General features: G+C 38.8%; 1 protein-coding gene across 10 annotated transcripts in view; it reads left to right on the forward strand.

Annotated features, from left to right (window-relative positions):
* Nucleotides 1-17,286, forward strand: part of GTDC1 (glycosyltransferase like domain containing 1) — a 168,500-nt gene that overhangs the window by 63,913 nt on the left and 87,301 nt on the right. The window contains exon 2 of one of the 10 annotated variants that reach the window (XM_017740217.1): nt 9,564-9,650. The exons of 8 other annotated variants lie outside the window; for them this stretch is intronic. In XM_017740217.1, the coding sequence (XP_017595706.1) occupies nt 9,592-9,650 (59 nt within the window). In that variant the 5' untranslated portion in view covers nt 9,564-9,591. Of the gene's footprint in view, nt 1-5,135; nt 5,206-9,563; nt 9,651-17,286 lie in introns of all 10 variants that reach the window. One more of the 10 variants, XM_017740221.1, reaches the window with a different exon arrangement.

Genomic DNA, 17,286 nt, shown 5'->3' on the forward strand with positions numbered 1-17,286 from the left:
TTTGCATCGATCTGGATGGCTCTCAGTGCACACCTGAACTCTGCCATTCAGTTCTCACTTGGAAGGGTGTGTAATACTGTAATAAATTAACTGTCTATTAGTCCATTCTTCTATATTGGTATTTCAGATTAGAAAACTGGCCGGACAACATGAAATTCAGTGTTTAACGATGTTCTGGTGTGGTAAAGTGTTAAAATTAACATTTAAACTAGTTCTGGATTAGCTGTCACCAGCTTTTCTGTCCTCAGTTGAGGCTGTGTCCTTCACTGTGACGTTCCATGTGTCCTGGTGAAGGCCCGTTGCAGAAATAGAGATTTTGAATTTACCAGGCTGCATCAAGAGGCCACACTTGGTCTTGTTGCATGGAGATCTAAATAAATTTGCATTGATCTCAATATATGGGGATGTTTTGAACCTTGACTTTCTAATGCTTCACAGTTGGGTGGTTTTTTTTCCCTGCTTTGTCAAGGAGGATGACTGTAGTAAGACCATGAGCTGATTACTCCCTGTATTAGATAATAATTTCTTAATGTGGGAGGAATAGATGTGAGTACTCTTGGAAAACTCTTTATGGAATAAGGTTTAAGCACTGCTGATAATAGGATGCGCATTCCCTTTCATGCTGAGTCAGGCAGAGCTTGGCTGTGTATCCAAGACAAAAATCAAGGAGGTCTTAGACACACTTGCAAAACATGTGGTGACTCTGCTGTCTTAAAAATTGTCACTATTGCTGTGATTGCATTGTTACTTCTGGATTTTAGGTGGGCAGTAGTTGGAGTTTAATTAAAGACCAGCCCTACTTCCATCTAGACTCATCTCTGAAGTGTCTCCTTGTTCCCCCGCATCATGTGGTTGCCTTATGATGTTCCAGCAGCAAATAATTCTGAATTTGACCTAAAATTTAAAAAGAACCTTGCCTGTTTTAAGTGTCCATGTCAGTGGTAGAGGCTGCTGGGTGCAGGGGGCAGAGGGAAGATGAGTGGTGGTACAGGAGGGACGTTGGGGGTCTTGATGCACAGGCACTGCATCAGTGACCGGATAATCCTGGCTTTTCTTGGGAGAAGCCCGAATCATCATTAGAGATGAAATGTCTGTTTTGGATGGAAAGCTAACGTGATGGATGGAGGCTTTTTCTCACCAGTGACATTTAAAAAAGAAACCAAAGGTTTTTGGGGGTGGCTGTTCAAGTTTGTTGAAGTCTCTTCAGTATGGAAAAATAGGGACTTCGGAATTAGAGTTGGCCTTGTAAGACAAGATCTTGTAAATGTATTTTTAGGGATTATTTTTTGTTTGGTTGTTTTTTTTTTTTGTTGTAAAATCTTTTTCTGGATTATGTAACTAAAGGCAGGACAAGACACTACAACTCTAGTTTGTATTTTATGGGTTGCTCTGAAGGATAATCTGGAGGATGTTTGTGGGGGGAGTGGTAATGATAGGAGGGATAGAAATACTGACTTTATTTTTAAAATTTTTCCTTAAGGTTCTGAATCTTCTTTCAATTGTGTAAGCTTTTGAAAACATTCAGGTTGATTTGTAATGGTATCTTCTCAATGTTTGTTCTTCTAATATTGATTGGTGAACTATAGAATGTCTCTACTGTCATTCCTAGCAGCTTTTCATAGAAATTTTTCCCTCAATTAAGTTTATATTTAAGATGCTTTCATTATGAAAGTCCTTGAAATTAAGATGAAGTTTATTTTTTTATTTTTTTTTCAAATCTTCCCCTGTGCTGGCATATGAATGTGGTTTTGCCCTAGTGGCACTTCCCCATTTCAGATTATTTTCTACCTCTGAATATTATGTGTTTTCTTGTTCAAGTGAATGACAAGATGATGTATGACACACTTGAGATGGTATTGAGCAGAGTATAGTTGGAAAATTGCAGTGATAATTTTCTTTTTACATCTCAAACTTACATGCCATTGAGGGGGGAAAAAAAAGGAAAAAAAAAGAAGTATAACAGCAATTCAACAAAAAGCATAAGGGGAAACCTAGAAAAATTACAGGGAAATTTCCATAACAGATACACAAGTAATGCTGCTTTAATAATGATTTCCTGTCATGAACTATTTTTATCACTTGCCAGCTCTCTGACGTGGCATTCTATTTAACATTTTTGAGAGCCATGTTTTAATCAGATTAAGCTCAAGGAAACCAATAGGTATCTGTTTGGCTCATGACTTGTGCTTCTGTTTCTGATTTAGTCACAAGACTATTGTTGCTGGAATCTTTTATACCCCATTTTGCTTCCACTTGCAGCCGGTGTGTGAGCCCGGAGGTTGAGTGCCAGGGATTTTCATGATGCACACACACAGGGCGCGTTATGGAATTACTTTGTAAATTTAAGAAGACTGATACAAACTGTGTCTTTTTTCTCATGTGATTAAATAGCTAAAAATAACCATCTATTTTTAGTTTCAGGCGTTGTAATGTTTCTTAGGAACACACTCACCCAAAGCAGTGTGCTAGGAAATGCTTACCATGAACAGTTCTACATTCTGATCCACTTAAGGAAAGCAAAAATCCTTAATAAATGGGGGTATTCTTGCATCATTTTATGTAGTGTGCAACATAATGATGCTTTCCATGCAAGAGATATCGTGAGAATAAAATATAAACACGTATCTTTTTAACTTGGATATTTACACGTTTTTCAGTCATTTTATTAAATGAAAAACAGCAGAAAAGTTTCTAAGCAAAACTCTTATGGTCTCCAATATTGTGCACATCCTGAAAATTTAGGAAATTAGGGGAAAAAAAAAGGTGCTGCTTAACATTTGGGATCATGGTTGTGCTTGGGTATTAGTGAATTTAGCACCTCATTTGGTGGTCTCAGCATCTTGGAGCATGGGGGAGGACCAGCAGCCTGGCTTTCAAAAAGCTGTCTATTCATGTTTTCCTAATTTCCAGAGCAAAAAAACCCCCGTGTATTACATTTCTAATGACCTCTTTTGTCTGTTGCAAATGCAGAGAGATTGTATTCAACAGCTTGGTTTGTGTGGTGTCTTCCTGCAGCGTATTATTTATTTGGTTGACATGCTTGAAAACTGCGAGCGTAAGAATTAATAAAGGTTATTAGTTACTTTCCATAATAAAATTAGCTGACCTTTAAGAGCATTATACAGGGGCTGTCTAAGTGGAAAAATGACAGAATGTGTTTTTATTCTGGTAGCCATTTCGATTACTAAATCTTACAGTCACAATACAGAAACTACGCGTGGTGATTAAATGTGGCTCTTGACTGTATATTTGCAGACAACAATGAAATAAGTGGAATTTTTGTGTTCAAGACAGAATTTAACCCCTCGGTAACGGTTTTGCCCACATCTTATATTTGGTTCCATTTGAACAACACAGGGGGAAAAAAAAAAAAAAACCAAACCAAGATGCAACTTAGTTTTCTAAAAACGAGTGTCCTTTGGAAGAGGCAGTGCCAGGAGTTGGCTGTGGTTTTTCTGGAGCATGATGATGTGCAGATTCCTGGAGCAGCCTGACTTGGGTCGCTGTCAGGCAGGTGTGATGTACACCCTGTAGCTGGGCACATACAGCTCACTCAGCCTGATAGTCTTTAGTCATCTCAGTTTATCTACCAGTTTAAAGGGAAACCCGCCATACAATCCAATATTGGAACGTGAAGTGCACACACCCACTTTTACTTTTCAGGGGGGAACAGGATGCACCTCATTTCCAAAGTAGCTGTTACAGCAAACTTCTGTAATTTTATTCTTTTTGTATTCAATAATGACATTTTTAGCTGTGCCGTTATCTAGAAAAGATACTATAAAGGCTCTAATTTTTACTGTCTTTTTGAAACATTGTTAATCTATATAATGATGATAGTATGGCTTGGATTTCAAGTGAACTTCAGATCTGCTTGTGCTGCTTCATTGTACTTTTTCAAATTTTGACTAGGTCTTATAACATTTGTTGAAATCCTTACAAGATATTCATCTATTTGTAGCATCATATAGGTCTGGCTCCCCATCTGTCTCTGTTTTTCATGACAACAAGGCTCTGGTACTTTTTTTTAAATTTTAGTTCTTATTCATTGAAGCCCACTGTAATGCTGTTTCTATCTTAGTTGTTTGTCCGTTAGCTTTTATTGATCATTTGGGATAAAATAAAAGATTTCTTCATAGGGAAAAATATTAACCAGCTATCAGTGAATTCAGTTTAGTTAGGTTAGTTTTTCTACCTTATGAAACTGAATGTAATCAGCATCCATTTATGTGCTATTAAATAAATAAATTACTAACATAATGTGGTGCCAAAAGCTAAGAAATATTGAGGGGAAAAAAGTTCTTAAGTAAATTATTTTCTGCTAGGCCATATTTATTACGGGTCTCATACAGCTTTGATATTTTAAAAGTAAAGGTATGATTCTAAGGTTCAGATTCCCTCCAAATAATCCTTATTTAACAGGATATCCCTGAGACTTTTTTCCCTCCCCCTCCCCTTTTTTTTTTTTTTTGTTTTTTTTTTTTTTTTTGAAACGTCCCTTTCAATGTAAAATGTAACTAAAACAGAAGCCAGCTTTTCAATGACAACCCAGGGTTATTTAAAAAAAAAGTTTTTTTTTTTTTTTTTCACTATTGGCAAGCCTGACTGAAACAGTCTCATCTGGTTTAACTAAAAAATCTTTGCATTACTTGGCGGTGGTTTCTTTTGTACGTGGTGCTTAGAGCTCCTTGAAGCTGGAGCGCACAGGAAATGCAAATCATGCAAATCATCCTCGCGCTGACGATGTACAGTGGCGTGATTGAGCAGCAGTACGTATGGCTCGTGGGCTGACCACATGAAAGGGCTCATTTAAAGACCAGATGAGCCCAAGCTGGCTTAAGTTAGACTATGTGTGAGCTTCAAAGCTTATAGAATAGCATCCTTTTTAAAAATAAATTTATTTTATTAATAACACCTGCGCCGAGTTCTTAAACAGTGAGAACACGTATAGATGAACATTACGTTGAGTACAGGCCATGCTTAAATCAGAAGGGCAATATTGTTATTTTTTCTTTTTTTGTGGAAATTCAGGTATGCATTCATATGGGGGGAAGGCAATTGCAGTCTAATGCACTGCAAAAAAAGTTCAGTTCGTGTCTGGTGTACATAAAACCCAACTCTTTTCTGCCTTTCAGGTAAAAATGAAAATAAATGGAAGATAAAAGGGAACTTTTTCTCTGCAGCCGGGTTAAGAACAGGCTTTCTGTAAGTGCTTTTGAGTGCTGAGAAGAGGGAGGTTGATTGCTGGCTGCTTCGAATTTCGTGGTAACTGAAGAAAAAAAATGCTGCATATTATTTTTCATACTTCTGAAGAGCTTTTTCAGTAGTTTCAGGATGTTGTTTTTCCAGTAAAGCTGAACCCTTGTGCTGCGTGACTCTGGACCTTGAAGGTGGTTGGGAGAGCGGCTGTGGTGGGAACACTGGGCTCCATCAGCAACCTTTGAGATGGACCTATGGGCACAACCTGGGCAAAGCCACAGGGGAAAAATACTGGTGGAATAATAAGCCTTTTTCATATTAATCTGGCAATAAAATGAGAGTGGATGGGATAGGTAACAGTGTCCTTAAAAATATTCTTACCTTTGGTAGTATCAACATGGGTGGCTCTCTTTCTTCTAGTGAGAGTCTTATTTCTTACATGTCTTTTTTGTTTTATACAACCCTCATTCTCTTTCCTTTGGATGTTTTTAAAAGTTGAGATTCATTCAAATAATGTAACATGACACAAAGCTGGAAAATGTCAATCTTGGACTGTTTCTGTGTCATCTTGTTTAATTTTTACTTGAAACAGTAGCCCCGAGGAGGTCTGCGGTGGGACTGGGCAGGACACTGCACTCCATCACCCTGACGGATGTAATTTTGGCTTGATATTTTTTTCACTAGTTCCTTGCTCCTTCATTTTGTTCCTTCTACTAACACACAGGAACAAGAGAGAAGGAAAGAATGAATTTTTTATATTTTATCTACTAGACTGCTTCTTTCTCATGAAGTCAATCCACAGGTCCTGGAAAAGGAGAGAGGGACATTTCCCACAGTTTTTTTTTTTTTTTCCCCACTCTTTAAACACTAATTATATTCTTCTCCTTAATTTCATATTTAAGTCAAGGGGAGCATTTCACCCCTTCCATATACCTGCAGGTTGGTGCAATGCCCACTGTGCTGAGCACATGCAAGTGGGGGTCATAGGGCTCAGTGGGTAGTTTTGGGTTCAGCTGGGGCTGAAATGTTGAAGTTCCTTCCTTCTGTGTGGTTTGTTCATTTATTTATTTTAAAGGGGACAAAAAAAAAAAAAAAGTGGCTAAAGGGATGGCATCCTGAAACCATCAGGGAAAGGAGTATTGTGAATAAATACTGTTTTCCTAAACCTGTGATCCCTTACAGGGAAAATTTGTGAGGCTTCTGGGCAGGTGTTTATACATCAAGCACACAGTTTGTGTTTTAATAGAAGAAGCAATTTAAATCAAAGATAATATTAAAATATCTTTCATACTCTGTGTAAGAAATACCAAGATGCAGGAGCTAACAGAGAAAGCAGAAAAGAAATTTTACTACTTGTATCTATAATAATTTAATATAATTTAATATCCATTTCAGTGTTTGACAGGAAGTAAAGATTACTTAAATATTTGTACCTAAGAGCACAGGGCTGTATAAAGATCTTTGAATTTCCAAGTTAATTTGTTTCTTCCAGTAGTATAAAGAGATATATACAGAAAATTAATCCCATATGATTGTACAGCTACCATTGCTCCAGAACTTTTTGGAAATACTTTCCAAAGAACATCTCCAGTCATCTTGACAAACAGCTTGACTCAAGTTTCCTTTTCAGGAGCTCCTGAAAGGTTTTATGTGTAGTTCAAAGGCATTGCTGGAAAAATGGTGTTATTTGGAGACCTTCACCAAAACTACTCTACTTTGCTCAGCCTTTTCAGATATGAAAGCTCCTTGCCCAGACATCTTGAACAGATTTTTAGTTTCTGTCATGGAGAGATGCGCAGTCTTTTTTCAATAACAAATTAGCTCTTGTCAACAGTTTTCTTGGCCACAGTTTAAATAGCTCAATTCAGAATGTTTCATAGTTTTATGGTGGATTTTGCTAGAAAATATGTGTGTATATAGTATTTATGTGTCATGTATCTGCATGTGCATGCACGCAGACATCTGTGCTTGCACATCTCTCTGGGAGTGAAGATATGAGATCTGAAAATGCTGAATCACTCTGTACGCTCTCACAAAGATAATATTTTGGGAAACCTGTCAGGTACTGTGGTGAGCAGGGCCCATAAGATACATAAACAGTTACATGGTCTTACATGAGCTGATTAAATCACTAGACCATGATATTTGCTTATCTAAACTTTGGCTTGGGCTCCTGACTTCTCACTGTGGCCCTGGTTCGCTTGGTGGCTCTTGATAAGCAAGCCTTGGCCGCAGTTTCTTAAAGATTAGATAACATCTGGTATGGTGTTCTATCTTTTTAACATATGATTTCAACCCCAGAGAGACATATTTCTCTTTTGTGTTCCTGGGGAATAATGGGAATTTAATTTATCATTAAATAAAGCACTGGATGCTTTATTTAATGATAAAAATAATTCAGAAGTAATAGTTGCATATGAGATGTGCTGGTAACACTGTCCCTGCCCGGCTCCGTGGGGCCCCGCGTGCCCCCACAGACGCACGGGTGGGTTCAGTGTCACAGTCAATACCAAAGAGTCCAGAAGGGCGTTTGGGTGCATCCTGGCAGGAGCATTTATTGCTGCTACACTGTCCAGGGGTGCAGAGGCAAATACCACCGTGACGCCAGAAATCACAGTTTTACCTGGGGGAAAAGGTGGGACCAGGGAATGGAGGCCAATGGGGAAGCTCTGGGGGAGTGATGAGGGGCGGAGGCTGACAGGCAACCGGGGAATCCAAATTGGGATAGATGAACAGAACAGAACAAGCATCCTGGGAGAAGCCTTTCTGGTCACCCTAATGTAAAGTGATTCCTGTGGTTCTAGGGACTTGTCTTACTGAGAACTCTCTGTCCTTGGTAGTGTATGTTCACCGGCCACCACACGCTGGGAAAGCACAAATAGTGTGTGTTCACCGGCCACCACACGCTGGGAAAGCACAATTTGTGAAATATATGGAAGCTGGAAGTATTTTTATTAAATTATTATTTTATTATTGGATTTTTCCATGTGGGGAAATACCAGCATCTTGCAGTGTTCAGGTTTGAGTTGCTTACTCAAGGATCAGATCTGTGTTGTATCAGTTGATCAAACATGACCGTAAATGTCTAATGTTATTAACCCTGCAAAACTCTCAGCCAGGAGCTGGAGAAGAAAACTGGGCAATGGCCTAATTTCCATGGCTGTTAAATTCTCATGAGTTTGACATATTCTCTTTTTCTTTGAATTCTCTCCTGTTTGTCTCAGCTCTTGCATCAGTCCCTTACATCCCAGGTAAGGAGCTCCGGGCTGCAGAGCTGAGACCCTTTATTTCCTTCTTTTTCCCTGGTTGCTTTATAAATAAAAACCCTGTTATGATAGCATGTGAAATAAAATGGTAGGACATCAGTATAGATTATCCTTAAAATCATGTTATGGACATGGAAATAAAGCAGCTTGTGGTATATGCCAGGCATGATGCAAGTGATAGTAAATAAATATATGACTGAAGGGTTCCATTCATTCCAAATGCTCCACTTTGTGATCTTTAGCCATGTTTGTGGAGAAACCTTTCTTAAAGCACTTAAAGCTTAATTCAGAACAGACAAAACAATTATCTTTTGAAAGTCTGATGAAATATGTTTGGCAGCTTTTGAATTTAGGCGAGTGTTTGTCTCACTTCTTTGAAATCTCACTTCAGTCGGTCGCTCAGCCATTTCGGTGCAATCGTTCAAATCTGGTAGCGAGTGTGGGCTTTGCTGAGTTACAGAAATGTTATAATCAGAAAGTGGAGGGGCTCAAAATAGTGTGCAATACACAAAACCTGACATTTTCCTTATTGATGTGCTTTTGAATATCAGCTTACCTGCTGTCCCTGTGTTTTTGATGAAGTGTTCGTTGATAAATCCGTGTAGGAAGGCGTTTGGCCCTCCAAAGACAGGTCTGGAAGCCCTTAAGCATTAAATTATTTTAATTTCTTGGGGAATGGTAGTGTCGCTTTATCTCCTTTGAGTATAAACGATGAAGGTTTATGCACCAATGTGTGGCTGTTTCTCATAGGAAGAGATGGCAGAAGACTGGCACGGCACAATGTAGTTTTATAGTTGAACTATGTCATGAACATGGAGCAGAAATATTTAAATTGTGGATCTGATTGCCACTTCACTGAGCACATGGAATAGTTTGCTCGGCTTATATTAAGGCAGGAAAGTTGCCACTGTGCTGCAGCAACAAATATTCTAGAAGTGTGAAGGGCATTTGAGAGAAATACATTTTTTCCCTTTGTATTTTTTTTGTAATATTTGATTAAAATACATTTTTTTTAAAATACATGTATACTCAGGACTTTGAGAATTCTCTTTGTGAATATATATTAAAAATCACTAAGTTATTCCTAATGTTCTGTAGCGCTGCCTGCTCCTGACAAACATCTGATATGGATCATATGCCTCTAAAAAGAGAAGTTCCTCGAGCAAAATATCCTCATGAAAACAGGTTGGAGATACTCACATTCTCTCGCTCGCTCTCACTCGCATGTTACATTTTGGCACGTTGTAGGAGCAGGTAGCATATCTACTACCTGCTGTTGAAAGTGTTGAAGATACTGAATTATTTATTCCATCTTCTGCACTATCCAAACTCGTTTTGGGTAGTTTGACACATCTCGGTCTTCCATATGGATACTTCATGGTGACAGAGTTGCCAGCTGCTCAGGTTTTATGACAGTCTGAGTTTTTTCGAGGGCTGTATTAGTTTTCTGGGAAGAATCCTGCTTTTCCTGAGGGTCCTCATTCTTAGGCATTAGTTATGCCTTGGGCTGATGCTCTGGAGTGGGAGTTTTTTAGGAAAATTAGCTAAGAGATTCCATAAAAATAATTTTTAAAGGACTTGCTGTTCGTAGATTGTGTGAGATCAGAGCTGTGGGATATTAGAAAAATGTGAAAGCTATTTGCTGAGAAAGCTGAGTTCCGTTTAGTGACAGTCTTCAAATTCCTTTAAAAAAAAAAAAAAAAAGTGTTTAGATATCAAGGTGCATAAAGCAACATAAAAACCAATCTGAAATACTTTGGAGAACAGAATTTTCAGGGCACTTGAAATGTAACCCTAAACAGTCAGCAAAGCTTCCCCATGGCAGGGGATTGAAGCTTGATGATATTTGAGGTCTCTTCCAACCCAAACCATCCTGTTATTCCATGATTTTCTCTGCAACTGTGCAAAGTGAGTGGGTCTTCTGTGGTTTTAAAACACAAAATGTGGAAACCTGAACATTAGGTGAAGATTTGAGTTTTTATTTGCCAGAACTTACTAAGTAATGGAAAATCAGCCGTTGTTCTACTTCATGTGAGCATCTCTTGATATAAACCTTTTTTAAGGGAAGCCCTGAGTGTTGTGGTGGATCTGTGCTGCACTGGGTTTGATTCCCTTTCTGTGGGATAAATCACCCTCGCTTGCAGTGGGATCCATAGATCCATGATGTTGACTGTTTCCTCTGTGCCATCCTGGATCCAAGCTGACACCAGGAGATGTGAAGTTACAATACTCAAAGCTAGCTGTTCAGGTTTGCTGTTGAAGAGTAGTTCTGTGTAGCCCTAGGACTTCTCTGTGCTGCTACCACCCCTTGGCCATATTGCATTGTTCATGCCAGGCATTTGACATGTTTGGCTTCTCTCCAGAGTTGGACAGATAAGATACCAAATTAAATTAATTTGCAGCCTTACAACCAATAAATAATGCTGCTTAAATGTTACCTAATTGAGTAGAACATCAGTTTTGCAAGCAGTTTTCTTTAAAAATGTCATTTCATTATGCATCACTGCATCCTATATATTTACCTGTGGTGAATTTTTTGCCTTCGGTCACTATGTCCTCTATTTATCTTGCTTCCCACTTTTTCTTTGCTCCATCACAGCACCTATTTGAGCAGAGTTAGTCTGTCCATCTTATATAAACCAGCAATAGCTGCTTTTCACTTGTGGGTTATTCTGATTTGCTTATTCTCTGCTCTAATAAAATTCCTTTGCTTCACTGTTTGTTGCTGATGGAATTTGAGCGAGGAGGACAATGTGGATTCATGGTTTCTCCTTCCCCCCATCACCACAGCTCTGACTGCTTGGTCCTGACCTCTCCCTTCGTGGGAACAGAGAGGCCAATGTAGCCCATGGTGAACAATCTGGCCACTAAAGTAAAAATGTGCATCTGTCAGTAATTAATTGAAGCCAAATTTAATTACAAATCAGGGAAAAAAATAGTACCACACACACTTAATAAAATTCAAGAAGCTTCAGTGTTGTTGCCTGAAAAGCAAAGCAGTCCAAACAAAATACACCCCCCTCAAAAGTCTGCTCTGTGAGAGTCTCTTTCAAGCTTACTTCTTGATGTTACATGGAAAAGTAGTTTTAATTCACTGTTTTCACATAGTTTTTTATACCTTTTGAGTTAAAGGTCATCAAAAATAGTGGAAAAGTGTTTAAGACTGGTTCTTGATAGTGTGGACTGAGGACCTGGCCTGAAATTTTGTTTGAGGTTTGATTCCAGTACATAAATATTCTGATCAGCTAAATTAAATAAAGAATCGGAGGGGTAAGGAGGAATTGTGAGTTAACCCAAATAATTTGCAAATTAAGAAATGTGGTTTTTAACTTTTTGATTTTTTTTAAATGGTGTATTTTAAAACAAAAATATATAAAAAGAAGGGATTGGCAGTATGAGTTGAAACCAGGCTATTCCTTTCTGCTGTATTTTAGCATACAAGGCAACTCCCAAATCCTCGATATTGAACTGGTAGCAGCCATGAATATTTATCACTGTGTACTGTATGTACATATAGCAATTACAGCAAGAGGAAAAAATATTTTTCTTTACAATTAATATTTGTAAACGTTTATGAAAGTACATAGAAATAAATAAGACAAACACATGGCCTAATTAAGATGAAAGGCATGACAACCCTTGTGATTTGTTCTGAAAAATAAAGACCATTAAAATAGTAAGACTTAATTATTTCTGTAAACATTGCAAATTATCTTTATCTACAAAAACCTTAATTTATGAGTTAAAATATCTATAAGCATTTTTTGACATTTGTACATTCCATGTCAAAAAATTATTGTTAATTTATTATTTATTATACTGTCTACTGTCACATATTACCACTTATTAGTATTTATTGTTCAGAAATTCAGTGTCGTCTGTTGTGTAATGGGAAAAGGAAAAGCATTTTATGTGTGCTTGTAATTTGTGTGTTCTTGGGCTAGCGATAAAAATGCAACTTCTGTAAGGTGATCATATAAAAATGGTGTAATAACAAACAAAAATAACTGGTCTGTTTAAGATTGCAGGCATTAACCATGCTATTTGAGACACAGTTAGCATTTATAAGATAAAGCCAAATCCATGGACTTGTCTAATTGCTGGGTTGAAATCAAGGAGAACTGTATGATGGGGGAATCAAAGCCATGAGGTTTGATCTGGAGGAGCTGGAAGCCTCCACCACCTTTGGAGCCCTTGTTTCTCCAGGTGGATGTGTCTGTGGTCAAACCTCTTGGCTTTGCCTTGGCCTGTAAGGGGGCAACATAGAGCAGAACAGTTTGGATAAACTTTAGTGCAATCCAGAAATACAATCACAGGATGGTTTGGGTTGGAAGGGACCTTAAAACTCATCCCATTCCACCCCTGCCATGGGCAGGGACACCTTCCACTATCCCAGGCTGCTCCAAGCCCTGTCCAGCCTGGCCTTGGACACTTCCAGGGATGGGGCATCCACAGCTTCTCTGGGCACCCTGTGCCAGGGCCTCACTGGTTCAATCAGTGCCATCTATGAAAAGTATTTTTTTAGTATCTGTTTTCCCTAAAAGGCTCATATTTGTAGCCATATCCAAATTTTAGTCTGTTTTATTGTAATACTGCTCCTGGAGGATGAAGAGTGCTCATGGCTCTTATCTGGACTGCCAGATCTTCAATCATAAACTCATTTTACTGTGAATGTAGTTGTTTTGCAGCAGAGAATTATGGCTTTGGATTTTATTTGCGGAGCAGGAGAGTCCTTGCTGCTGCTGCTGCAGGATTGTATCCTACAGCAATCCCCCTTTTCCAGGGAGAGCTGGATTACCTGTACTGCCACACAAATAGTGGCCACATTTATCTGTCCTTCGTGCAGAGCTTCTGCCAGACCGAGGGAACATTCCACTACAAATCAGGTGCTGTTTTAAACTCGCTTTGTTCTATAAGCCTGGTGGATTGGAGAGTTCAGCCTCCATATCCATAGATACATAAATATGCCCTGTGTGGTCTCCCAAGGGGAAGGCAAAATGTGTTTTTAGTTAAGTTGCATGGGAATTTAATTGAAAGATTTAGGGTAGTGCCATAAAAGAGTAAATCATGGCTGCGTGACACAAAGAAGATTTATAAAGCCAAATAAAAATACTTTAGCACCTTCACTATTATAATTTGCTTGATATAAGTGGAAACCTGTATTAGTTATTTTGTCTGCTAGCAATTAAAAAAAAAAAAAAAGGGCTTTTATATTTTACTGGTTTTCAGTCCTTTGGAGTGAAATAATGGGGAAGACAGGAGCAATGGACAGGGAATTCTGTGGACATGTCGCATCTCTGAACCTGCAAGTGGACTCAGCTTCATTCCCAGGAATATTTATATTGGTTAAGCACATGCTTAACTAATTTCACACAAGTAGCTCCTCAGAAGGACTGTGAACTGATTCAGATGAAGCACAAGCATGGCTTTAGACTGCAGCTTGTATGGATGGTGGCCCTGAAATTTGGCCAGTCTCCAAGGCAGTAGGGCTACTATGGGATGGTCCTGCTCTGAGCAAGAAGGTCACTTGTCACACAGCAAAATGCTCATGGATGTTTTGGAAAGGAGAGCTGGGGCAGAGCTTTAGGAATGTGACCTTCAGCACAGGTTTAGTGAGTATTCACACACTGTATTTATTGGAGAGCACTGTATATATTAAATGCTGCAGTGTTGATAGGTCTCGATAAGGACACCATAATAGCAGTTGAATTGTAGGGGTTTTTGTGAGATGGTAAGTTAATGATGTAGCTGTTAATTTGAATTTAGCAGACGTTTTAAATATAGGTTTCTCTTACAGAGACAAAAGTTGCAATTTAAAGCTCTTTGGTGGTCTAAAAACAGCTTAATTCTCTAGTAGCATGGTAATAAGTACTAATCCAGCTTATACAGTGATTGTAGTATGTCATGTTTGTGAAAGATTGCCTAACTCTGCTTTCTCTGGGTTTTATGTTAATTTTTTTAAATTAAACATAAAACCTTATAACATCTTTATGCTGAGATAAACTGTTCAATTTAACTTGTGCTCAAGCAGCAGCTGTCAGGAATTATCATGTTTTGAGTGTTCTTGCCATCACCTTGTGTCTCTACCTCCCGGATACACTCTGTGGGATGATAAAGCTCACCTTGTTAGGATTTATTACTTAAATAATAACCCGAGGTAAAATGAAAGTTGATGTCACACGGAATGACAACTGACATATATTTATGTTGCACGTTCCATTATAATAAACTTTCCTTTCTTCCCCTTGTAATAGGTGTTAAATGGAAATACACTCCAGCATATCCTCCAGTGCCCTGCGTGAGTCCATTAGCCACGAATGTGGCTGCTCTGTGGGCATGTTCACGGGGACTCGTGCTGTCAGGTGTTATTTAAGCCTGTAAAGCCAGGGAAATCGGTTGGTGCTGGTAGTTAGCAGCTTCTCTGCCAGTAAAGAAGCAGCCATGAGAGCCTCTTAGAGTCAGGATAAATTCTGGAAGTGCTGCAAAGTAACGCAAGCGAATCGAGGAGGGTGTTTTCTAATCAAAGGTTTTATTTTAATTCTTTTCCTTGTTGTAAGCAGCATAGGCAAAGTCATTTCAGGCTCTACATCTGAATTTGCTAGTCATCACCACAGTTTTCTCTTGACACCAGTTTATTGTGCTGAGCTGGGCAGTGATAAGTGATCTGCTTGTTAGTGGAGTCTTACCACTTTCTATTTACAGTGGAGAAAATTTAGGTCTACCTCTTACAAGCTTTCTAGGTTTTCAGCCTTTCTTGCCATGCTAGAAGCCAGGCTCCAGCATGCTTTAATGATGCTATTGAATTCCTTCAGTTTGCCTAAGCCAAGACTGCAGACACTGTTTTCTTTGCCTGTGGCTATTACTATCTTTTTTTTGCATTCTCCTAATTATCCCATTGTTGATCTGAGCAAGGTTAGATTATTCAGAGCTACATGGTTTTGTCCAAGCTTAGTTCCTGGATCTCTTCTCATTGTGCTCTCCATTGCCCTTTTCTCTCCAGTCAGTGTGTTAACTTTGACACCTCCACTGTCTGAACTTCCCACCCTTGCTCTGTGCTCCTTCCAGAGGTTTCAGTCCCAATGTGTTGTCTCTTTTTTCCCTTCTCTTCCTTCAAATGCAGCCAGGTTCATCAATACTATCCTGTATCAGTTCAGTTTTCTTCCCATAACTCATGGCAGAAAAGAATTTTCTGAAAAATCAGTAAAGGAGAAGATAAACTATAGTGCAATCCAGAAACAGAGTTCTAGAATGGTTTGGAATGGAAAGAACCTTAAAGCTCATCTTGTTCCAATCCCCTGACATGGGCAGGGACTTTTTCCACTAGACCAGGTTGTTCCAAGCCCTGTCCAACCTGGCCTTGGACACTTCCAGGGATCATGGGGCAGCCACAGCTTCTCTGGGTGCCCTGTGCCAGGGCCTCACCACCCTCACAGGGAAAAACATCTTCCTTTATCAAAAGTCAACCCATCCTTTTTTAGTATGAAGCTGTTTCCCCTTGTCCTGTCAATAGCCAAAATTTTTCCAAGCAACCATTTCATTTCATTTTTGCTGGTTTTGGGGTATGTTTTCTCCAGTTTGCATTTTTCTTTGTCACTCTAGTGCTGAGCAGGGATTTCACATTGCCCCCAGGAAGCTTTTCCTGCTCTGCTTTGAGCCTGGCACCCAGGTCACTATGAGGTCCAGAGGTCATTACTCACAGTGACAAATAAGTAATGACATACCTAAAACTATTTTTTCCTCCTAGTATGGCTCATAATAAACCTGAGCTCATATCTTTATTGGCATTCTGTGTGACAAGCCCTTTAGAACCATCAAATATTTGATGAACAAGGCAGTAACAGTCATCTCTTACTTTCGTAAGCCTTTCAGATCAGCATTGACTCAGGTTGATGAAGATGGATACAGGATCTGTGCCCTAGGAAGTGTTTGTTCTGTAGGTACAGGTTATCTAGGAAGGGTGTAAGTTAGCAGAGATAGGACATAATATAGATGATCTAGATGGATGTTTGGGGAGGTTCATGAGTTTTGAGGTTGACAGCCAGAATCAGAAGTTTATCACATTAGTGATGTCAGTTTGGCAGTAATCTTGAACACAAAATTAATGTAAAAATAGGAAGAGTGGGAATAAAAATAGAAAAAGAAAAAACTTAGAAAAAATAAGAAATATTTTAAAAGAATAAAACATTGCATAAATCAGTTCTGAATCTGAACCACTAAAATGGTGGATAGAAAAAAACAATTCAGAAACAGGCTGTATTGAAAAGTAGTTTATTAAACTTAAATGTTCTACGTGCAATAGATACCTGATCTCAATTTTTTTCTTTATTTTTAATCCCTTGTGATAAGAAATACAGGACACAAATATTTGAGGCTCTGCAGCTCTCTGCAGGTTCAGGATTCACTTTGCTTGGAAGAAGTGCTAGCCAGGGGCCAGGAGATGCTCACATGCTTTTGGTGAAACGCAGGGAAATCTGCCACTGGTTACAGTAGGGTCAGGATTTCATATTACGCATTTAAATACATTCATTTTCTGATAGCCTGGGAAGTTACACAAGGCTAAGATAGCAGCTTGTTAGTGTTGTTTGTGTCTGCTTTATCTAATTGAAGGATGTGTGCAGTGTTGTGGACTATGGAATAGCAGGAGTGCAGCGGCAGGACTGGGGTGCAAGGGTAGAAACAACATTTCATTATAGAGGATACCTAATAAAAATGTGAAAATAAAACAGAAAAAGGGTGGGGAAAAAAAAAAAAAGAAAAGCGGACCATGCTAGATAAGTGCACTGCATAAATCAAAAGGGTTTATGTCATAACATGAACATGT

This window comes from Corvus brachyrhynchos, unplaced genomic scaffold (genome assembly GCF_000691975.1).
Source record: "Corvus brachyrhynchos isolate BGI_N302 unplaced genomic scaffold, ASM69197v1 scaffold126, whole genome shotgun sequence".
Taxonomy (NCBI): domain Eukaryota; kingdom Metazoa; phylum Chordata; class Aves; order Passeriformes; family Corvidae; genus Corvus; species Corvus brachyrhynchos.